This window comes from Erithacus rubecula, assembly GCF_903797595.1.
Source record: "Erithacus rubecula genome assembly, chromosome: 4".
NCBI lineage: Eukaryota > Metazoa > Chordata > Aves > Passeriformes > Muscicapidae > Erithacus > Erithacus rubecula.
In genome coordinates, this window is record NC_136686.1 from 59596926 (window position 1) to 59621612 (window position 24687).

At 33.9% G+C, this 24687-nt stretch overlaps 1 protein-coding gene across 4 annotated transcripts in view; it reads right to left on the reverse strand.

Annotated features, from left to right (window-relative positions):
• CACNA2D1 (calcium voltage-gated channel auxiliary subunit alpha2delta 1) overlaps nt 1-24687 on the reverse strand; it is a 359815-nt gene that overhangs the window by 130194 nt on the left and 204934 nt on the right. For all 4 annotated transcript variants that reach the window (XM_079304608.1, XM_079304609.1, XM_079304607.1 and 1 more), the window contains exon 6: nt 20910-21039. In XM_079304608.1, the coding sequence (XP_079160734.1) occupies nt 20910-21039 (130 nt within the window). The remainder of the gene's footprint in view (nt 1-20909; nt 21040-24687) is intronic.

Sequence of the window (24687 nt, forward strand, 5' to 3'; positions counted from 1 at the left end):
AAAACATGTGGATGAGTAAAGCTCTCAAAAGTTTAAAAAAAATCAGTGAGAAAATTAGGGTCAGAGTTCATACAATTTTTCAGCTAAAATGGAAGAGATGGGAGACACAGGTGCACCACACCATGTAAAAACACAGAGGAAGATGTTTATAAATAAAGCAGTTTTAAAAAGAAACATCTCAGAGTATCAAACAGAACAGTATTATAGTCACCACATCTGCATACCCACAGAAATTTTGTTTTGGCTACAGGGAAGTAAATGTAAAAGTGTGCATCATATGTATAGTATTTTGAACAAATCCTGGAAGAAGTAGAGCTCTCAGTATAGAATAAGAAATTGAATATGGAGAAAATGAAACATAACTAAAATTATGACCAGTGTAAAAGAATACAGTTATAATGCAGCAGCATTGTATCTCGAGTGACAAAACATTAAAATTCTTATTGATTTTTGCAATATTAATAATTTTCTGAACAGACAGAGATAATATGGCTTTAGAAACCTATTGACACAGGAAAAAAAAGGAAAAAAGAAAGGAATTTGAAATACAAAGACATTAACCCTCATTAGGAAGCACCTGAAATTTCAGAAAACTGAAAGTACAGTAAAGGCATATGATAGCTTTGCTTTGAATTCTTTCCTGGGAGTCTTCCAGTAGCTACTGTTATTTTTTTTTTTTTTCCTAATAAATGGGTGATATTTTCCATTTCACATTTTAACTTTGCAAATGTACTGCCAGTAGGGAATAAAATGCTCTTAATCTCTCCTGCATTTTTTCGTGTGAGAGACTTTATTGGTGGCATTGACTATCTACTTAGTTCTTAAGTTTGCTACAAGTGAAGGTAACTGGAATATTGTTTGTGACCCATATTCACAGTGTCAAAGGTGTAGATGATTTTTTTTAGGGCATTTGAACTTGGAAACTGCTCCCCTTGGTGACATCAGGTAAAGCTGCAAGAAACTGACCTTGATTGTGTATTTTGGCCCTTCCAGCAAAGCACATGAATTATTTGTACATATATTCATCATTTTTTTTTAAAGAAGCTTTAAGTATTTGGTTTTTGAAACAAGAAATCTATGTTGCCACCTCATACTATAATAAAAAATCACATTTTAAGTACCAAAATCCCTTGACCATCAGAAATGATTGTGTGCTTGTTTCCACCCTCCTAGAAAAATTATTAAAATAAAATGGAATTATTCTCCATTATCAATCTGTACCTTCATTCCTACCAGCAATAATGAATTAATCTGAATGATCAAGTGATCAATAATTATTGACCTAGTAGTAATGAAAATAATAGATTGGCTGTGATGTAGAAATCGTAGGAAAAAACTAACCAGCATAAAGCATTTGACATGTAAATCTGTTTAAAGAGTACCTTCAGATGAGGACACTCTACAGAGTAAAGTGTTTTATCAACCATGTTGGTAACAATTGTTTTTAGTAGGCATGGAAATATATCACCTTCAGGAAAATTCAAGCAGTTTTTAGTTTGTAGGAAAATGCACCTTCTCCGATGAAAATGCACAAAATAGTAAATACATTCTTATTAAAGAATATTTGCAATACCAAGCTCTGCTCTTTATGCAGTGTAGTGTTTGGTACAGCAATACTGTGCATGGTCAAAATTATATCCCAGAGCAAGAACTAGGTGTTTTCAATAATCCAGCTAATGAAACATCACTCACCTCTGCTTATTGAGCAAGAGAATGTATTCCATCTCTTACAGAAAACTACATTGTCATTTGATGGCCATCAGTCTTTTCATTAACATCTTCCATAAAGCCATTCAAAGCTTAAGACATTGTATTGATTGCTTTATTATGTAAAACTTACTATCATATGTGTTCTCTTGTCAGTGACATCTGAAATATGCTGGTTTTCTGCTAGTTTTTAAACAAAAACAAAAAATAGCCAATCAACCAAACTAAAACCCAAACCAAAAATAAACAAAAAATCAAGGGAGATAATTAAAAGAAAAAAAACCAAACAAAACCCCAAACCCCCCAGAGTCTGAAATTATGAAGTGACTTACTAAGTACTAAAGCATAGAAAGGAGAAAGAACAAAGCCATTGATATGTTAAGTATTTATGCAGCTTTATATGATATTTAATAATACACTGCCTGAGAAATGTGTGCTGCTAAATTTCCTCTCTGTGTATAAATTGATGCTTTAACACAAAGTTTAGTTAGCACTGTGGCAGAGACAAGCTATAGAAAGTGACTCTCAGTATATACCTAACTAAATATCCTACATATATTTTTCCCTATGGTGAATGCAAGGGTACTTAGTGCTCCCTGCAAAAGGTAGATTACCTTATTTTTAGAGTGGAGAGCATATGTTCAGACAGCTTCATTCAGCAGATGGATTACTTTGTTTTTATAGTGCAGAGCATGCATTCAGACAACTCCATTCAATAGATGGATTTGATATTCTGACCAGAGCTTGCCTCCTTTCAAATGTGTTTCAAAGGTGTTATCCTTATTTGCAAGCCCTCTCAGGACTCCCTAAAGGGAGATCAAACAATGCAGTTGTTTCGCATATGGAAGAAAATATCTGGGTGTGATCATTGTGCCAAAGGCTATTAAGTCAAGATAGAAATAAAAGCTGGCAAATGCATTACAACTGAAGTTTTCCTTTCTACTACTAGCTTTATTTCATACAGCAACTTCTTTTGTTTTTCATTTTCAGAATCAGATACAGATTCTCTACTATTATAAATGAGGATGCAGAAACAGAAAGCACAACACTAAGCAGAAGTAAAAGCATTGTGAATGACAACCAAGGGAATGGTTAATCTTTATCATTAAATTCTGAAACAAAGGGATTGTGAATTTATGGGAAGGATTTCTAACAAAAAATACCATAGTGCTACACTATGTAATACAGGACTTACACTTAGCAAGAAACAGGAGGAAGTAGTGACATATCAAGAGATCTATAATGAATGCTTTAGAATGAACAGTGAAAGGAAAAACAGAAAGATGAAGGTTACAATTTATTAATTCTAAATATGTATTTATTTGATGTTTGGGAGATGGGGAGAAAGGAGGCTATTCAAATAATTTATCAGGTTGTTAGCAAAACGTTCTAAGTTACGTACATAGATTGTTCTATGAACTATCAGTTAAAACAAAGTGTGAAGATGGATTAAATAAATGACTGGATAATGACTAACCAGGAAGCTACACTGGTAAGGTAAATATGGGTTAAGAAGGCATAACAACTGAAGCTTGTAAATCATCAGTTTTTATCACCATTTTAGTATTTTTAGTAGTTTATACTAAATCAATGGAAGAGTCATGGTCTAAAACACCTATGGAGAGAATAATGTCAAAGACATGAGTAGTAGAAATGGGATTATATAACTGAATATTCTTTTAGAAAGTGCACCTTCTGACAGTTGAAAAAATCAGAAGCAGAAGGGGCCAGATGTACTTCAGTATTAGTGTCATTGCTTAACTTCTGATGTTAAAAGATGATCCTACCATAAGTAGAGCTGGTGAGTACATCTACAGAGTTTACACAAAAATCCCAAACAAGTAAAGAGAGTGGAAAAAGGAGTTCAACATACACCACATCAGCAGTAGGCAGTCATACAGGCAGGAGTACAAGTGGTTTGGAAGCAGGCAGAGCCTGACCCCACTAGCTGGGACACAGCCCTGGGAAACTGCAGCTCCCATGCACAGGAGCATTTCACTGACCCACTCTGATGAACTGGAAACTCAGCAGTCAAACAGCTCATCTTAACAAAAGCAATTGCACTGAACAAATATGTAAGTACCCCAAATATCCTGAAAACCATTCCAGTACCCTAAGCTCCAGAAAATCTAAAAATAATGTTTCTACAACTAAACCCATCCACATTAAGGGGTTTAGGGTAGGAAAAAGGGATCTGATAAGAATTTCTGGGTTTTTTTGTTTTGTTTGGTGGTATTTGTTCGTATGTTTGTTTTTTTCCTGGGATTAACAATATTGTAAGACGGTGGCTGAATTTTAATTTAATTTTAATTTTTAATTTGCTTTTCAAAAGGTTTGTTGCAATAATATGTATGGCAGTATAAATCACAAGATTTTTACTCTCCCTCGTTGTGACAGAGAATTACCCTTATGTTTATCCCTATTTGTATCATGAACACATTTTGTACCTTGCCTGTTGTAGGACTCTTGGTATAGTCATCCCAAGCACCATCTCCAGAGGCCTGAATATGAAATCACTGAGACCAATCATCCTCTCAATGACATCTATATTAACATTCAGTTCCTGACAATGTGATACAATCTGTGATAAAACTTCTTTTTATAAAAAATAGGATTGTTTTAATATGCTGAAATGGCACAATTTAAAAGCAAACCTATTTATTCCTTTTGAGAAACTAAACATCCCTATTCCTAAGGAACACTCATTATAAATTGGTTCTTTCAAAAACATGATGCTAATGTCCAGTAATCAATTACAGACTGCAAGTGAATTAATGGGCACTGTGTAATCATCAGGGATGAAACAGCCTCTGGAACTGGAAAACTGAATTTTCTCTCAAATATATAAAAAAGGTGATTTTTGCATATGGTGTTTCTATCTACCCTGAATATACAGGAAGTTTTCCTTTGAGAGATTTAGAGACATAAATATCAGGAGAAACCTGAATTTTCTCTTTGTGATCTACAATATTCCTTAATTGATATATAAAACCATTCACAGAGTATTACCACATCAGGGTAAGGTACAGGTAAAATTATAAATCTTCTTAAAGCACTGCTGCATCATGCCAGATGAAAAGCTGCCCTGGACCAGGGTGCAACTTTTTCTAAAGTATGAATATTGCTAAAGGGAACTTCTAACTTTATGCTGCCTTATAAAGATTGTTCAAGTTCTGTTTAAATATTTAATGAGCTCTCTATGATATTTCAAAAGAATACTAGAAAGAGACCATTACAGAAGTACTCTTTTATGGGTGACATGAAAGGGATATGGATAGTCAAATTAACAGTTAATCAGGGTTTCTGAGACAACTCAACTAATGCATTTATCATTAACTTTACAAACATGTTCTTGCAAATCAAGGAGGTTTCTTTTCTCTTTTATAATAGCATTTCAGTACATTTTTTCATTCATCAAAGCAAAAGGTTCTTGATACTTTTCAAGAACCCTTATACTGTGAAAAAAGAAACTAGCACTGAATATTTTTTTCTTTTCCTGAGAGAAATCTTCTTGTCTATTTATTAGTACGTAATTGAAAAAAATATTTTCTGGCAGCTAAATTTAAATAAAAAATCTTCCTTGATATTATCCAGGTCTCCATTTGGAGGTACTAAGTGACAGCATTGAAGTAGCTAATGTAGGAATGAATCATCTTTTCATGGATTTTATAGATTAGCTAAAACCAGATTCTGGCTCTTCTTATGTTCCTCTTGGGGAAAACTGCCTGAGATCAAGAGAGGTTTTATCAGACCAGGTCTCATAAAGAAAAAAAGAAAAAAAAAAAAAAACAACTGTGAGAGAAGTCTTTCAAAACCTGCCACATGATGAAAACAGACTTCTGATACTTCAAATCCCATTACTAATTTACAAAGAAGAGGCCAATCCATACTCTTGAAGAGCACTTGAGGAATGCTTTCTGATGCATTGCTAAGGGTCTGGGAGATTACCTGTGTGCTTTTTATTTTGAAGGATGCAATTTCTCCACTCATTTTTGTGGGTGCATAAAATTTCTAATACTGTAGGCCACAAACACTGCTTTAAAAACAGAAAAGGTGCATTTTGTTTCCAAACAAAGAACTCAGTCATATTAAAAACCCCCAAGGTCTTATTTATGTCTTATTCTTTATATGCTACAAAAAAATATAAAATAACTAACACATAAAAATGTACACAACTGCACTTTCTATAAACCAGAATAAATTTATGTAAAGTAGCTATTTAAAAAGAGCACCAAGAAGTTTGACTTGTGTACTGTATGGAATTTTAATTCTCTGATTATCATTAATTTATGTGGTTCTGCAGAAGTTCATGGTGTTTCAGCAAAATGCATTATGAAAATATATTCAAGGAATGGTATCAGGAAATGATTGGAATAGAAAATTGTAAAAGCTAAATATTTCTAAACTGACTAGCCGTGACAAAAGAATCCAAAATCCAGCAAAGAAGGTAAATGCTCCAAAAGGTTTTCTTCTCTATGGAAGATGTATAAATATGTGTTTGGAGAATCTCTCATACAGAATTTTGAACCATAGAAAGTCTCTGTCACTGCTATAAGGAGTAGGTGAATCTTTAGCCTTTCAGAGCTTTGTGTTCAATTACCCTAAAGGGATCTACATGGACGACTCCATGTACCACTTTGAGTAGATAAAAAGAAAGGTGTTACCTAGTTTTCAAAACTAGAGAAATAAAAGTTAATGAAAACATGTTATCTTCTACATCAAGAATCAAGAATTTGTTTAGGAATTAGGCAAACAAAAAAACCACCCACAACTCAGCAGTCCAATCCCCCCTTTCCCCCTCCATTTTCTTATTTTAAGAATTCTGCTCTAACTTTGAGCTGGATCTGACAAAGGTTGATAACAAGCACACAGAAGCTAAGGTTTATATTATATAAAACATGCATTTATGGTCTCTAATTTATTTTCTGTCTGCTTTCAAAATGTGCAAAGAAGTTGTCAGGCATTGAACTAAAGAACTTACTTGCTGGATGGCATGCAATGAATATATATTATATTATATCATATCATATTATATTATATTATATTAATTATTAAATTCAGTAAATATATGCTGTATTCCTTAGAGAAGTATTCCTCTAAAGTATTAAAGTATAAAGCATTCCTTAGAATTTTGGATCCATTTATTATAGATTTGTGAATATTTATGCACTATGTATTTTACCACATCTCAATACTGTTATTTCAAACAACCCAAGAAACCCTAGGAAGTTACCAGAGAAATACCCCCATTTTGACATTGCTCTCCTCCTTTCTTAGTTTCAACAGAATAAGCTCAGTGCACAGGGAAAGAATAGTTGAAAACACCTTAAAATAAATACTGAAAAAAGCATTAAAAAAATTCTTTTATCGTATCTAAAATTAAGGAATAAAGTTTTTCTAAATGCACAACAAAACTCTTGATGAAGTAAGCAATAGTAACAAGACATACTGGAAAATCATAAGAAAACAGATCTATTTTCTTGCCTTTTTTAGAGTGTGCATGTTCCCCACATAAGAAAGAAATGAAAAAGTGGGGGAAGGGGGAATGGGAAAGAAAGAAAGAACACTGCTACAATAGTAACTGCCATTTTATATTCCCTGTAAGTGTGGTCCATATTTTGGATAAAAAGCCTGTTATTGGAGTCAAACAGCTTTTAGCTGCTGGAGCATGTAACTCATTCTGAACACACCAGGTTGCTTCAAAGATGGGGAAATGCTAACTTCTATATCAGTAATTTGCAGTAATAGAAAGCTGTTACTAAATCAATGTCTTGTCTGGAAAATAAACGTTTCCATTTCACCTTTCACTTAAGCTAGTGGCAAGAGGCTATTATCTTGTGACTTTCTATTAGACCAGCACAATCTCAGACACCCATGTACAGCAAACACTGTCTAAAAGACTGGACACTATTTGCTAAGCTAGTCCAGGAAAAAAAAAAAAATAGAAAGAAAGAAACAAAATCCCCCAAACCAAAAAACCAGTGCACAGAAGTTTTTTTGCTGCTGACCAAGATTTTTACTACAGTCAGTCTGCAATCTGTCAGCCTGGTAATCCCCAGGTAACTCCATATCCAATTTGCTGGAGACAATCTGGATGCCTTTCACAACCACTGTAACTTTAAAGACAAAACAAAGATGGGAAACTCCTCAACATCATGGAGCTTGTTGAGGGCAGCAATAATTGAGACTCCCATCACTCAAGGACTACTACAAAAAGTTAAGTTAAAAAAAAGCAGAGGAACTCAATTTACTGAAAAACTTTCCACTTCTGTAATCAACCATTAATTTTTTCATTCTTTCCTTTTTTCAAAAACATTTTTTCAGAACACAGAGAACAAGCTAAAATCAGCAAAAGTACATACAGAGAGTGGATAAAAGGAAAAAATAAACCCTTATGAATGATGAAATTATAAATGCCACAAATAGGCACACTTACATGCAACTTTATAAAATGCCTTGTCTTTCAGTTAATAATTGCATTTTTTAAAAGTTATTATCTAAAGAACAAAAGCATGACAGATCCCAGCAAGAGCTTAAATTCATTACACTTGACAACATTGTAAAAACAAAGTGATATATGCCACATCCTTGTTCACTGGCAAACACATTTGTGCAAGTATCTGGACAAACTCTATTTCGTTCTCTAACATCATAACATTTTCTCTACATGCCAGCAAAAAATATTTTATAATTTCAAATATAAACCCCATGATTAAAATCAAGTCAACAACCATCTACATTTGCTGACCTAACAATACATGTTGCAACTATCCAGAACTATATGTGAAAACATGGATTTCATGTTGAAGTAAGATTTGCAAAGCAGAAAGATTTTCCTGCTTAAGTAATGTACATTTCTCATGCTGGTGAGAGCTTCAGGAAATGAAATATAATGTTAATAAAAAATTAATTAAGCAGAGACACTTTTTCTGGGTTGGTTATTTTCTAGATCTAGAGCAGGCATGAAAGGTCATTTATTCACTGTTCATGCTATTACATTCAAGCTAGAACCAATGAAATCTCCAGGACATGATTCTGTCTCACAAGTTAAGAACAGGAAAACACTTGATTTTCCTATACAGAACTTAATACAATGTGTAATTTTATCACAAATTTAGGATGCTTAATTTTATTTTTCCTATAATTTTACCTAATACTGTGACTATCTTTAAGTTCTTATAATATTCCTATTCCTATATATTAATAGAAAAAACAGCAAATATATATAAATAGTATAAAAATATTAGCATCCTGGTTTTTATTATTTTAATGCTTTAGGTGAAATAATAGTCAAAATAAAATCACTACACTGATTCTGAAAAGCTAAAGGGGATTTGAGATAATTAGTAAACTCATTGTATCTATATCTTTAGGTTTCCTTAAAAAATCAGGTTTAGTGTTAAACTGAGATTGAAAACATGCTAAGATCAACAATTACCTTGACCTGTAATTACTGCTGAACAAAATCCTGTCAAAATGGAAACTCAGATCAAGCCAGATACTATGTAAGAAGGCAAAGCAGCATGACACTTGATTAGCAAGCTGAAAAATCAATAAACATACACTAGATATCTTGCAAGGTATATAACTATCTGAGAGATTTAGTGAGCCATTGCAAATTAGGAAAAAAAAACAATGGTATTTGATATTTATTACATTTATGATGCTGTCCAAGGAGTTGAGCATTTCTATTTGGATTCAACTAAATGACACAAGCAAAGTACAAAGTATGTATTTGGCATGTCCAGACTGACTGTGCTGAAACTTCTGTCAGATCCATAGTTAAATGCCAATTACAGAGATTTTTATTTCAAATGAAGGAAAATATCAGCCCAAACAACTAAGCCTCCTCTCACCCCCAGAAGAAATACTACTAGAGAATACTAAATAAAGCATCTCTTGGAATCACCCTCCCAGATCAGTAGCCCCTGTGTTACATCCTTCTTACATCATTTATTTTCTCTTTATTTATTTTCTCTTTATTTATAGTCTCAAGAAGGCTTTTTAACTGTGAACAAGGTTCATATAATCCCATTTGGTAATTTCTAACAAAGAATGGGAGTACTGTTCTTCCACAAAGAACCATAGGAATATAGCAGTATCATAGAATCATACAACCATACATACATAGAATGGTTTGGGTTGGAAGGAACATCACAGACTGCTTAATTCCAACCTCATTCCATGGGGACACCTTAAAGGGACACCATATCACAAACAACTCTAACAATCAGTGTAGTTACCAAAACCTCCTTCCATCCTGCTGCATTCATGCAAAAGAAAACACAGCAATTGCAATTACCACCTCTTTGGACCTCCAAAGCTCACCACAAAACCTCAGGCTTCTCTGGAAGTGAGTTTACATGGTAAACCCTGACTGCTTGAATTGAAAGTTACTAAAGATGTAATTGCCTTCTGGCATTCCCAAACTCTATTTCTTCTTTGTCTTTGCCAAGCCCTGTGTACCTTTTTTTGTGGTTTTGGTTTGGTTTCTTTTTGTTGTTGTTGTTTGTTTGCTTTGGTTTGGTTTTTTTTTTTTTTTCTTTGTTGTTGTTGTTTTTGTTTGGTTCTGTTTGGTGTTTTTTGTTTTTTATTTTCTTTAATGTTTTGGTTTTTTGTTTGGTTGTTGGTTTGGGGCATTTGTATGTTTTTGTTTTTCTTTGTCTATTGGGGTTTTTGGTTTGGTTTGGTTTTGTCTTTTCTAATGCATTTTGAGCAGTGTTGACAGCTTGTTGAAGATTTTTTAATTTCAGATTTCGTTGTCATCTTTCCTTCAGCTCTGAAGAGTCTGTCACTCACCATACCCATCATGCTGAGCTACCCAGTGTGCTTTTGATTTTCAGCTGCCAACTGAGAAGGCCAAGGTCTAGACTTGTTTTTTCCCCTCTTTCCTACTGTCTTCCTAGTCAGAAACTATTTATTGGTTTTCAGCAACATAAAGTAAGGTGCTGACATAAAAGAGCCTGAGTGATTCAAATACTGCTGAAAATAAATGGATACCAAGGACATAGAGCCTTTCACAGGAACAGACCAAAAGGTTAAAAATGCAAATAGATTACCATGAAATACTCCTACAAACTGAACAGTTTTACAGATAACTGTTTTGAAGAAGGGTGTGTCTAACTGCAAAAACCAAAATAATTTAAATAAACATCTTGTAAGCTGAAAGCTGACTTGAAATGAGATGTGTGACCTTGTTAGAAGTAACTAATCTTATCATGTTGATTAATGGAAAAATCTTGATCTAGTTTTATAACAGATGCTCAAGCTAAGTGTTTTCATTGAAGAATTGAACATTTACTTGAAGGAGGCCTGACAGGCTCCAATGGCAAGGGCAGATAATGCTCTCCATGAAATTTCCTGTGTGAACTTGGAAGTCCTGCTAAGAACTAGGTCCTTCAAGCACAAATGTACTTTAACACATACACAGCTTAATCAAATTCATTCAACTAACCCAGAATCCACTGCAAATACATGTAAACATATCCACTGGTAATGTTCAGGCTTTTGTCCCAGAATTTTTTTTCCACTAAAAATTATCCTTATAAAAGATAAAAATGACCAACATTTTAACAGAAAAAGGCAAAAAATAATAGTCCTTTGAAATTGTTGATATTTATTTTCAGATTTCTATATTATGTAAAATAACCAACAGCTGAAGACAACATGAAGCAAGAGGGCACTCCCAGGGAAAGGACAGGATGCCAAGGCTGCAGACATCCATTATCTGAAGCAGAAGTATGACAAAAGTTCTTTATTATCAAATAGGGATATGAAAAATTTCTAGAGATGCAATTTGAGAAAAATGAAAAATCCAGTATGCGACAAAGTGAGTCCACAGTAACAAATAAACAGTAGTCATATCCTTAAATTATATTCTATGTGTTGTTACAACCTTTCAAGACTGCAAATTTTTGACATATCCACAAAAGGCCACTAAGTGTATTCAAATCCACATAAACTACACAATATTTTCTTTTGTCTTTCCTTTTCATTGTCTGTCTTCCTCATTTCAAAACTAAAACTGAACATATGGTTTTTAAAGGGGATACTACTATAAAAATAATAATAAATACAATGCTGGAAAATATGATAATGCACATGATAAAATAAGTGTATAGAATATATATATTCAGTCCATTAATCTATTCATGATTTTACATGCCATTTTTTGGTAATCAACCATGATAAATTTATCAATATGGATATCTCAATAGTATCTAGATTTATTACCCTTCTTTTTATTATATTTTCTATCACAGTCAGTATTTTCAGAACAAAATCCTTTGAATCTTAACTTTTATGTCCTGTCCACCTGAAACTTAACAATTTTATTTCACTTTCTTCTGAAAAAATCATATCAATGAAATATTATTTAGAGTATAGATTTATAAGGATTCATCATGTAAGCCTTGTAAAGTGCAATAACACAGGGATATAATTTTTAACCAATAGAGATTTTAAAAATCATAAGTAAGAGCTAGGCTGCCATAAACTCAGCAAAATTCACAGCTGTGGTATTACATGCTGAAAATACAAGACATTATGAAATATGAGGACCAATTATTAAAAAAATAGTTTTACAGAAACCAAATTTCTTTTGCAACATTGCAAAGCTGAGAACTAGATTTCTTTCCAAGGGGAAATCTTTCATAACTCTGTTGATAATAAGCATATTAAGCCTCTTAGATATTAAAACCAAGACAAAACAACATGACAGCTTTAAAAATTTAATGAGTACAGGGATGGTCCAGTAGAAAATATTTCAAGTGAATAAATTGACAATCAACAGATATTTTATTTCAATTCCTCATAATTTGTGTGGGTCAAGTAAAGAATAAACAAGCTCTTGTTATTCAAATACATTATTTTTGTCACAGCAGATATTTCTGCATGCATCAGGCACTTGTTCTTGGCCATATATGCTAGTTATTTTCTGCAGTTTATATTTTATTAGTGGGTTTAATCACCTTGTGCTCATCTTTAAGGACTTGCACAATTCTGTGCAGACATTGACTCATCCACTTTCAGCCCAGACAATGCTCTCAGATGCCAGAGGGGCACAGAGGTGGAGCAGGAGCTGCCAGCAGTTATTTGCTCTTCTGCAGCTTTGCCCAGGGTCACAGAGGGTGTCACCCTCACAGCTCAGAGCAGAGCTGGCAGCTTGTGTCAGAGCAGAGAAAGAAGGAAAAGGGGACAGGCCACAGTTTCCATTCTCTTCTCCTCTCCTTCCTTTTTCCTCGTTTAGATCTCAACACACTGAACTGAAAAGAGCAACCGAGAACAAAATAAGGCAAACTTGTTTGAGGGGAGGAGAATAAACAATTGACAGACTCTCAGAGCAACCAAGGAATATTCCAAAGCCCACCACTTCCATTTAAAGTAGGTTTTAAAGTCCTTTAGACAGAACATCTTTAATAATTTTCAAACAAATTGATATCTTCATGTTAGATGTAAATTACTTCAAGCAATTTAGCACTTTTTTTTTCTAGTAGTCAACTTAAATCATCACATGGACTTGTTCAACAAACTGAAACTCACCTAAACATTTATTAGTGGATGTTAACAAGGTGTTAATTTTTTGATATATTGAATAATTAAGATCTGCCCATATTCAGTGTTCTGCTTAGCTGTATTGCAGAAATACAAAGGCCACCATTAGCTATTTTTACCATAAGAACATTGCCAATCTTACTGCAGAGCCAACTTTTCCCTCTTGGTACAAGAGGGTTCAATACTAATTGCTATTCCAAGCTGTAAGAGAGAAAATACAGCAGAAGGAATGGAAAGGGATCTGAGGAGCAGCAGCAATCATCTGTTCTCCAAAATAGATTTTGGCAGTATGTACAGCTTAAACATTTTTTACTCAGCCAAGCAGCCTAACAAACACTGGAATCTCAGGACCTGATATAAAGATAATTCTGGATGCACACCACATCACAGGTCAAGAAATCTGCAGAGAGGCAGCTGAGTTGAATGCTAATGATAATCAAAACTTCTTTATCAGAAAAGTATTTTCACACTTCCGCTTTTTTACGAACTATGGAAATTAATGTTATGCTGTTATACAGCAAATAAGAACACAAAGGTGTTTTGGCATCTTTCTGTTAAAACTCCAGGTGTTTTACAAGGAAGGAAAATTTCTTCATTGTGTAGTACTCTAATATGTTGAAGCCACACCACAAAGACCAGCTTAACCAGGTAACACAACTCTGGTTTCTGATACGGCTTTTCACACCTCACTGTGATATTAAAAGTTCTAAACACATAGGAGAACATATCCTTTGAGTATTTAAGAAGACTGCATCATGCCAGTGGTCCTTGCAGATGAATTCCTCATTATAAGAACAGGAAAGACATGATATAGAAAGTTTGGCAGGTGATGATGCCCAAAGGGGTCACTGTGAAAAAAGCCCACAGCCATGGATTAGGGCCATGCCTAAGGCCTGTATTGTTCTATGGAAAACCCAAACTCAATATTTTTAAGGTTTGCTCCTTTTATAAAAAGAGCATGAACAACAACAGCAAAAAGGAAATTAATTACCATTTCCTCAACTTAAATAGAAAACATAATTCTTGACATATTTTATTTCATTTTAAAAAGAAATAAGGCTTAACATACTAAAATGTAATTGTGTGTCAGGTACAACACCCTGCCATATTTTAGCAATGTCGAGGTTCGTTTGTAATTAAATATACATTTAAATATTTATTCAATAAAGGTGAAGTAGGCTGGAAAGGAGATTTTTTTGAAAGATATCAATTAGAAGGTAAATTTCTGTATCTTCTAGGTCTCTAGAAGATCAGGAGAGATCTATTCAGTGCCCTTCTGTAATGAAGTACAGATGGTAGCCATGAAGTTTGGGATTCTCTGGAAGTATGGTTAAAACTGAAACAGACAAAACTAGGATGTCTGCATGGGTGCAGATATGCTGTGTTGAAATGCTTACTCATAAAAGAAAGTTGGCAGTGGAAATGAAAATATTATTTCTGCCAAAATTAGATCAATAGAAAAAAAAGCTATTTGGAAGCAAAAAATAGCACCTGGTAAGAGAAGAACACTGCAACAATATGAAGAAAATTTCTTCCCAAAAGATCATGAAGTAAACCCTCTAACTTCTTTTCATCCCTGTAACAAATTACTGTACAGGATAAAAGGCTTCACCAAGATAAAGAGAAAATTCCCATCATGAATTGCTTGTGAGTTGTGACTGTTTGCTTGAAGATAGGATTTAATTTCCCCAGATTAAATTATTAGAATAGATGTAGGATATTTAGAATATAGGTCTAAGCTGCAAAAGTACATAAACTGACACCTGAGAAAACTCTTCTTTTTGTGTTTTTTGAACACAAAACAAGAGATAGAAATAAAAAAAAAAATGTGTCTATTGTTTCCAAAAAATAAAGACAAAAAATAAAGCTCAGTACAGTTCAAATACTAGCCAAATTATTTTGGGTATAATTTAATGTGTTATATAGCTTCCTTCATTTGTTTACAAATAAAAAGCTTATTTTTCAAAATTATTTTAAAAAATTGATATTCCAGGAAAGGTTCTGAGTGTTAACGTACAAGAATGTCATTATACTCTCAGTCAGTTCTCACACTAATACATACAAATAAATATAATACAATCAATCATATTGATTGTAAATAGCTAACCCTTGATTCATTAAAAAAAAAGATTTTACAGTTAGAGGTAGAACATTTCAGAATACCCATTTTCAGTAGAAATTTGTGTTTAGACAACCACATCTCTATGAAAGCCTAAGGTATTTAGGTTCTAAATGTACTACTGAAAGTTTTTATTTTTATTTTGCAGAAACACCTGAAAATTCTATTGAAACATATTAAGACAATGCAAGTCTAGAAAAGTACCTGGAATTATAACAGAACTGTGCTTTATTCCAGATTTGCCACTATTTATTTTCCCACTAAGAACCTTACGTCATATTTAACAATTAGTTAGTCTTGGAAAAAGTTTCCAGCTGGAGAGTATCACTGTATCATTTCTGTGATGCATCATTATTAGGCAGATTGCTTTAAATCTATATTGAGAATTCCTTACCACATCTGTATTTTCAAAGTAGCATGTACCTAATCAATTTACTCTTTCAAAGAGGAAAAAATTACCCTTGGCTACAAAAATGTCTTTTCCTTATTATCTTAAATTTTGATAACTTTAGACAGAAATCATGGTCAATTTGATGTCAAGTAATTATGCCAGACCATCCACCCAATTAAACTAATGGTATTAATCCCAGTACCAAAATATAAATAATTCCTTGCAATGGAAAATACTGTTCAGGTTGTTTGGCCTTCTGGATTGTGACAGAAACAAGCTTTTGTAACAAGTTAAAAAAGCTATTTTTTTGTGCTGATTATTCAAATAAAAATTTAATTAATTGAGCTTTAGCAATCTACTAGGGGGGAAAAAAACCCAAATGCAATTGTCAGACCATAAAACGCAATACTGACCCTAGAGTTCTTTACTTAAGCTTCTGCATTGGTATTTTCCTTCTAGGTTTAATACTGAACCAACCAGGGACTTAACTGCAACTAACATTTGCTTTATAGTTACCCCAAGCTATAGTCCTTGGTATTTAAAACAGGCTGACACTGAAATTTAAAGGTCTACTTCACTTATTACATGTTTTCACAAATAACTCAATTATTAAAATAATGGAGAACACAACAACAACAACAACAAAGTCAGAAGTTACAGTAATCTCACATGCTATCTGCACAAGACATACATAACATCTATTTCTAAATTAAACGTGTGAGCACACACAAAATCAGAGACTTGAAGCATTTTTTTTTCAATCTCTGGTGTAGTAAACCTGCACAATCCATTTATCCCTTACAATAACCCAAGAGAAAAATTGTTCTGAATAGCTTCAGCTTGTCAGCTATCACAAAAAATGCATCAAGAACAATAAAGCAATAAAAGAACAATAAACAATAAAAGTGTCTTGCCTGTCTGTAACTGCTATTTAAACTAAATAGAAAAAAAAAAAAACAAACACACAAATGCTTTATTGCATTTAGATATTTAAGAAATGTGGATGTAGAACGCCAAAATATTTACACAACACTTTATCAATATCTGGATTCCTTTATAAATCTTATTTATAAATGACAACATACTTTTTCCTATTTTTTTAATATGTTTTGTTTTGTTTTGTTTTTGGAGGGGGTATATTGTCAACCTCATGGTTTCATTTCCAAGTATTTCTAAAGTTTTTATTCACAGAATCATAGAATGAACTGAGTTGGAAGGGACCTTAAAGATCATCTAGTTCCAACATCCCTGCCATGTGCTGGAACAACTTCCACTAGACTGCTGTTCCCAAAGGGTATTTTTTCTATTCAAACTCTTAGCCTGAGACATAGAAGATAAGCAGAAACTGTGCAACATTTTAAAAATTAATTGAGGAAATAGTATTCCGGTCAAGATAAAAATCACTGTAGCAACCAATTCAATTTTTTGAATTATTTCTAAAAGTTTTTATTGTCCTTAAGTGATATATTGGAGTACTAGAATTTCAAAATATTTTATCAATAGATGATTATTTACATATATGTTGCACCACCAGAAAGGCAAAATTTATGTCCATTGCCACATTTGATGACAAATAATATATAATAAAAACAAGACTTTAGACAGCAGAAAAATTTCATGGACTGCCATAAAAGGAGAGTATGAAGCAACAACATTTATATTTTATTATTACTAAGGCAGAAGAACCATCAATTAGTTGTAACTCAGTATTATGCCTGGTTTGATGGCTTTGGAGCAGGGAAGCCCTTTTTTTCTTGCTGGTTGCTGTCCAAATATATTCAAAGTTATGTTGTCATGCTCATGACATTACTTTGAACCTGACACTTCAATCAGCTCTTCCATGCTAATCATGTAGTGACATGTGGAAGGAGCGGAAGGAGTATTTCTGATTTAAAGGGAGTAAAGTAGGAATAACCACACAGAAATAAGCAAATCTGGTTGGTGTGCTCTGCCTAGCACCTCACCTCCACCCACAGACACAGACCCAGAGGAATCACTGCAGCAGAGGGGGAGAGTGGATCTCAGACAGAGAGGGCATGGGTGGAATCCACTGGGATGATTAACCTTGCTTTCCTTGTGCCAGGGATTTCCTCTCACTTCTGGCCTGCAGCTCCTATATTCTACTTAGGGATAAGCAGGGTACAGTTTTAATGAGGATTTAGAAATAATACTTCAGCTATTTCTAATAGGAGATGCTTGACTAATTCCCAGTGCATGTGGTAGCAGGAGGACCTGAGGGTCTGTTCTGTTTTCAGCTGCAGATTAATTTTATTTCAAAACCTAAAAGGGCCTATTGAAAAATACTGAATTAAAAGTTTGATTTGGTTCTATTTTATTAGGATTCCCCCTCTTCAATCCTCAGAAAGAGGGAAGTAAGTTAAGTCCTTAGACTTTCTTCTGTCTCTGCACAGGTTTTGGCACAAGATCCAGGGAGAGGAGAAAAAAAAAATCCTGAACAACTTGAATAATATTTCTTTCCACAATCAAATAACTCACAAAGTAATAGCCTGGAAGTAGTACATGGATATTTGTAATGATGTATCATATATTTTTATGGTGAAATACAAGGAACTACTTCACAAGAAGCTCATCTCTGTACTTCAAACAAAGCAAATCCCTATATATGCAGGAAGACAAAGGGTATTATTTTATAGACACACTAGGTTTTAAGTAGGTTGTGCACCATTACAGAATTACTAGACAAAAATAGTTCCCCCCTTTTAAAAATTAAAGTGGACAGAAATTCATTATTTTATTCCATTTTAAAAGTCATAAGTAATAATCATAATTAATAACTATGATAGAATTGAAACATAAATAGAAAATATTTTAATGGGTAGCATATTGTGTATCTTAGATGTCTCTTCTAACCTTAACGATTATATGAATCTATAGTTGAGTCAAATTCCCAGTTTCATACAAAAAATCATTAATTGACATGAAAAAGCGTGATTGACAGGCCAGGTAAAAATCCAGATTACATGTGGCTCTAAAAGTAATTGTCCCTCTCCCCTAGAGACAAAAACCTGCTGCTGTAAGAGGGAAGAGAAGTGAAAACCAATCTCAAGGAGGAATAACCAAGTCAAATATCTAGTCATTGAAAACTGTTCTGTGAGATCCAAAGAGCAATTCTTTGTTTCTCTTGGCATCCTGCAAAGCACATACAATAAAGGAGAAAAAATGAAATCTGCTTGCCAAGGCATTATTCAGTCAAAAAAATTGGCTTCCAAGGTGTAAAACTTGTGAACTGTGCCTCATCCATTCTCAGAAGGATTCATTCCAAGCACATTGGGATTTAGACAAGGAATTGAATATATTATTTTCAATTGTGCAGCTGCTTCCAGTTCTAGTGGATGCTGAAACCTCCACCATGAAATGACAGGTTAGCTCCCATGAACAGGCAGAAAAATGACAACTGTGTTCAAGATACATTATCAGTCTTTTTTAGAGTTACAAAAATTGTCTTGTAGATCATAAGGTGAAAAGAACAACACTAAATTCTACTTTTGGAAATGTGTTGCTAAATGACTACCTCACAATTGTTCACTTGTGTTTCAGATGACATATGAACTTTGTAACTATAAAATAGAACCTGGTGAACATTTTGTGTTTATTGATATGAAATCTGTCACTTTCAGGTATTGTCAAGCTGTTGCCTCTGAAAATTCCATCTGTAACAAAAGCTTACCCAGACACACAACAACATGATTTTTCTGACACAGAATTACAGACTTCCTGGTAATTTCCTAGGCTTCTACTCCCCTGGTAATTAATTGTCCAGAATTGTCCATTTCTTTCTGTTATTATAATTTTATTAGATACTAAAGTTGCACCTTTCCTGTGGAAATCATAAACTGTCTTCCTTTTCAGGTTTATGGGCTGTACAGTAACATTACATAGTATATGTTTTTAAGGGACACATGTCCTCAGGAACTCCATTTAAAATGCTACATTCAACACAACAAGAAAAACATTTTATATTCAGTTATGATGGCTTATACCCAAGTTCACATAGCATTTACAAATATCCTAGTAATTAGAGACAAGTTTTTTTATCATTTTAACCGTGAAGTATCAATTCTCTTAAAAAAAAAAAAAAAAAAGGAAATGGCCTTTCACTTCTCTGTAATCCTGCAATTAAGGTGCACTTTAGCATTTATTAAAGTCAGGATCTCAGAATAATCCCTTAGGTCTGTCAGTCAAGCTCACCATATAAGAATACGAGCTACTATGTTTTTTTTCCCCATCATACTGACATTTCCATTTTCATCCCTGTGCCATTTATGGAAGCTGCACGCAACTGTGGCCATGAATTTTAAAAAGCTCAGGTCACACTAGGGTCTCTTTCCTTTTGATGAGACTTTAAAAGAGGAAAATTACTGCAATCTTGAAATTAGGATCTTAAAAAAATCAAAACTTAAAATTAGAAATCTTATTTAATTTTTCTTGCCGCCTTTTAAAAATTATGCAGCCCCTTTGAATGCTGAAATGCCTTTTTATTGAATAAAGATTTTTGCTTTATTATGAGAACAGGGACTCATTTCCATCTTGAAAGACAAATACTTAATTTTGAAATACAATTAAAGAATCCTCATCAGTATATATACATATATATTATTTTTTGCATAGTTTAGAAAGACTTTATGCAAATTCTTTGTCAGTCTGTTACTGCAGTTCTAGAAATGCACTGGATGCAATATTGGTACTACCAGCTCACACAGCATGTTATCTCCCTAAGCTGTATCAGATTATGAGATACTTAAAAATGTTTTCAGAACTCATCTCTGCCTGAGGCCAAACAGTGTGTAAAGAAGAGCTGTCAAGAATTGTTTGTATTAAATGTGAACAGCACAGAGAAAGAATGGATCAGAAAATCAGAATATGCAAGAGGTTTTTTTCACCTCCAGTGAAAAAAACTCAGATGCAATCCTAATGGATCTCTTTAACTGCAGCACCTCCCAATTCATAACACCAATCATTATCCCTAATACACATCTCTGAGGCAGCACTGAAAGAAGTAAAAGTGTCAAAAGCAGCAAACCTGCACTTAAAGTGGAGACAAACATTGTTTTAAGAATGGGACACAAATAATGAGCTTAGTATTAAAATACAAGATCACTTTGTTCACATGCTACTTACAGCCTTCATAAATATCTGTTGGGATGTGGACTGCTGCATGTTGGTAAGATGTTTGCCGTCGGAAAACAGGATCATCTTCAAATACTGGTCTGATTCTCTGGCTGCCAGATTCAGTTTCATTCTTTTCAGGCTTTTTAAAGAAAAACATGTAAGGGCAAAATATTAAAAAGTGTGCTAAAAAACAATGCCAGTCCCATTTTCTCTTTATACATTAAAAAAATAATGGCTTTTCTTTCATTGTTAACATGTTGCATTTGTGTATAAACACAATTAGCTTCTCCAGGTCAAGGAACATTTGTGTATAGTTTGCTTTCAATTTTAATTTGCCCAATACAATACAGTGAAATGAAGACCAGCAAAAGAAAACTAAGAGCCTACCTTACACACTTTAAACACCTTAAATTTCATAACTGAATGAGATTTTTACACCCATAACTCAAGACAAATAAATTACCTTTTATTATGTGTAGTATTTGCACCAAATATTACGGGTTTTTTCCTTCTGCAGATTATATCACAAATCACAAATCTAAAAATGATACCTCCCATATACATTGCATTAACAGATTTTTCTCTTGTACATCCAGAGAAAGCAAGAGAATTAAGCCTTCTTTGAATTTTGATTGAATCAGGTTTAGTTCACTGATTTATTTTAAGCATTCATCAGTGAAATCCCATGTACTGGCTACATCTGTCCAAGGGGAAAGATCCCCAAACACTCAGGTGCTCACCACCACCTGTTTGTCTTGGGTTCCCATCCTCTCTCACCTGTCTGCACCCTGATACACATTTCTTGATTCCTTCCAATACTCACAGTCAATTTGTACTAGTTTTTAAACATTTTTAAAAGCAGATAATTATTCTTACTCAGCTACAAACACTGCATGAACCAAGGAGGCAGTGAAGGCCAAAGAGGAGGTGGGAGTGTCTTCACCTGTCCCAGCTGCAGCTGAACAGGAGGCCCCATGCCAAGGGTCAAGTGCCACTTAAAACACTAATACAGCAACTGTGATACTGAATGATTACTCAGGCCAGCTATTGGAGGCAATTATAAGGATGTTTTTAATACTATAGAGTCATCAGTTTTTGAAAATGTGGTATGCTTGATAAATAGTGCTGACAATGAAGCACCTGATGGTCAGTCGGGCATGTGTGTGCTGAGGCCATTCTGTTTATTATCCTCTATCAAAGTATAGACAGATGAATTTTAGCTTATACACAATACTGTGTGATGAAACTGCCTATGTTTTCTCATCTGCTTCATCTCAAGGTTACAGAACAATGCCATTCTAAGTACAGGTTCAAATGCTGCCTGAAGTAAACAGCAATCTTGGGTGGGTTGTAAAGAACTGATTTCCTTTGGAAATACAAAGGGCAGAACTCATTTAACCAGTGACAGCCACCAATTTCAACAAGCCAGCAGAGTTGTGCTCATCACTGCAGGCTGCCTTCACAGTGAATGAAGAGAAATGGGAATGTTTAGAGTGCAATTCATCTTATCTTAATTAGACACCTATTTTCCCCATGACATGAATCATGCTTTAGAAGTGCCTCCTACTTTTGATTGATTGTAGAAGTAGCTCTAGTGCAAATCACCTAGATGTAGAAGTCAGCAATACAGCTGTCTAGGATTAGGTGAGATGAATCTCACAAATCTACTAAACTTCTGGAAGAAAAAAGGTGGGTATTCATTTTGACTATTTTTATGCAGCATAGTTGCTACATCTTATGCTGAGAGGTTCAATTTGTTGCTTTGCACTTAACTCCATTCTGGGAATGGGCAAGAGTTTGGGAGAGGATATAACCAGCACAGGTGACTCAAGATGATCAAAAAAATATTCCTTTCTAATGATGTTCTGCTCAGTATTACAAGCTTAGTAAAATGAGGGGACATTCATCATTAAGGTGGAGGATTTGTGGAACAACTTCTGTGTGTCCTGAGATCCAACTTTCCAGAAAGTGCTTGGACATTGCCTGATGGTGGGAAGTAAAGAATAAATTTTTTTGATTTCCATTGCTTCAATGTTTGGAATTTGCTTTTCTTTAATAAACTGTCTTTATATCAATCCATATGTCTTTTATGGTCTTATTTTCTCATCCCTCCACTGCTGGAGGGGATTGTGATACAGGAGAATGTGATAGACAACTCTGTGGGCAACCAGCAGCCAGACAAGGCTCACAACAATCATAATTTACTTTGAAGGGTCCAGACTAAAGCCAAGATCAGTAACAGTTTAGGCATTGCATGATTTGAACTGACACAGCATTATGACAGCTTCAGACAATGTAATTTTATTCAATTTTTCATAGGTTTTTGTTGTATTGTTTGCTCGCTGTTTTTTATGCTTGCTTTGTATTTGTTTTTTTATTTAGTTTTTGGTTTTTATTTTGTTTGTTTTTGGTTTTTGTTTTTTTTTTTTTTTCTTTTATATCATCCCACATGTTTCTTTCCATGTCCCAAATCTGGAATGGAAAACATTACACAAATTCTGGAGTTCTTTTCACAAGTTATCATTTTAGCTTCACGTTGCTCAAAGTAATGACTTTGTTTAATTATACAAATGCATTTCCAACAATCAATCATTCATGTGGAAAAAAATCTCCCTTCTGTTGGAAAGTAATTTGATGTAAAAAAAAAAATAAAATTCTAACACTCTTATTTCTAAAAATTAGCAGCAATGACTACAAACCCTCAAGGTATTCACACTACACTTCAGAAAAGAATTGGGGATCAGGCCACATAACCACACTAAAATACCAGAATGAGTGAATGTCAAAAGATTTCTTTCAACTAAATTTCCACAATAAATATTTAGGAGAGAATGGGTATGGTAAAAGAGAAGAGGAATGAACATAGAATCAAAGAATATCCTGAGCTGCAAGGGACTGACTAATCAAAGTTCATCAAAGTTCAGCCTGCAAAAAACAATTCCAAGAATTACACAATGTTCCATTCAGTCCATTCTAACAGGTCTTGCACAGATGTTTTTGTATTACAATATATTTAGATTTTTGCTTGAAAATCCTGAATTATTGCAACACAAAATTATCATGTTTCTTCAACTTGATATTTCAATTTCATTCCAATTAATAAATACAACCCTTCAGTTTTTCTATTCTCTCATATGCTATGAAAAAAGCTTAATGTCAACTGACAAAATCTGATTAAATTTCATTGAAATTTAAAACATTTAATTAATTAAGACCTGAATGCCTTAAAAATGTCGAAAAGAAAAATCTACCTCTCACATTTCTAACAGTACATACACACACACAGGTCCCCTGAAAAAGGCTGAGTCTGCTATTCCTACTGATATTCCATGATGTCCGAACAAAAACATTAATCTAAAAACTCTTCTCAACTTCATAAATGCAAGGCAGTGGGTCTAAAACTACAAAAATAATGTAGATGCTTTCAGAATGCTCTTGTTGATCTTCATGGGAGTATTTTGTGATTTACAGCTCTGATACTGAAACAACACATCAACATGCCCAAAAACAAAGACAACGAATGACAAAATCCTTTAAAAATTTCAGAGTTACCCTCACAGAAGAACAATTTGTTCTGTAAATCTAAAGGTGTCTGAACTGGTTCTATACACAACAGGTAAGTATCAGAACCATTTTTGGCAAATTAGTTTGGAACTCTCTTGGGCTACTACCTCCTGACCTGCAAGACCAATGAATGCTGTACCATGCCTCACACATCCAAATTTATAGTGGATCTTCTATAGAAAATAAATCTATTTGGTTTCCATTTGCAAATTTCTTAAATTAG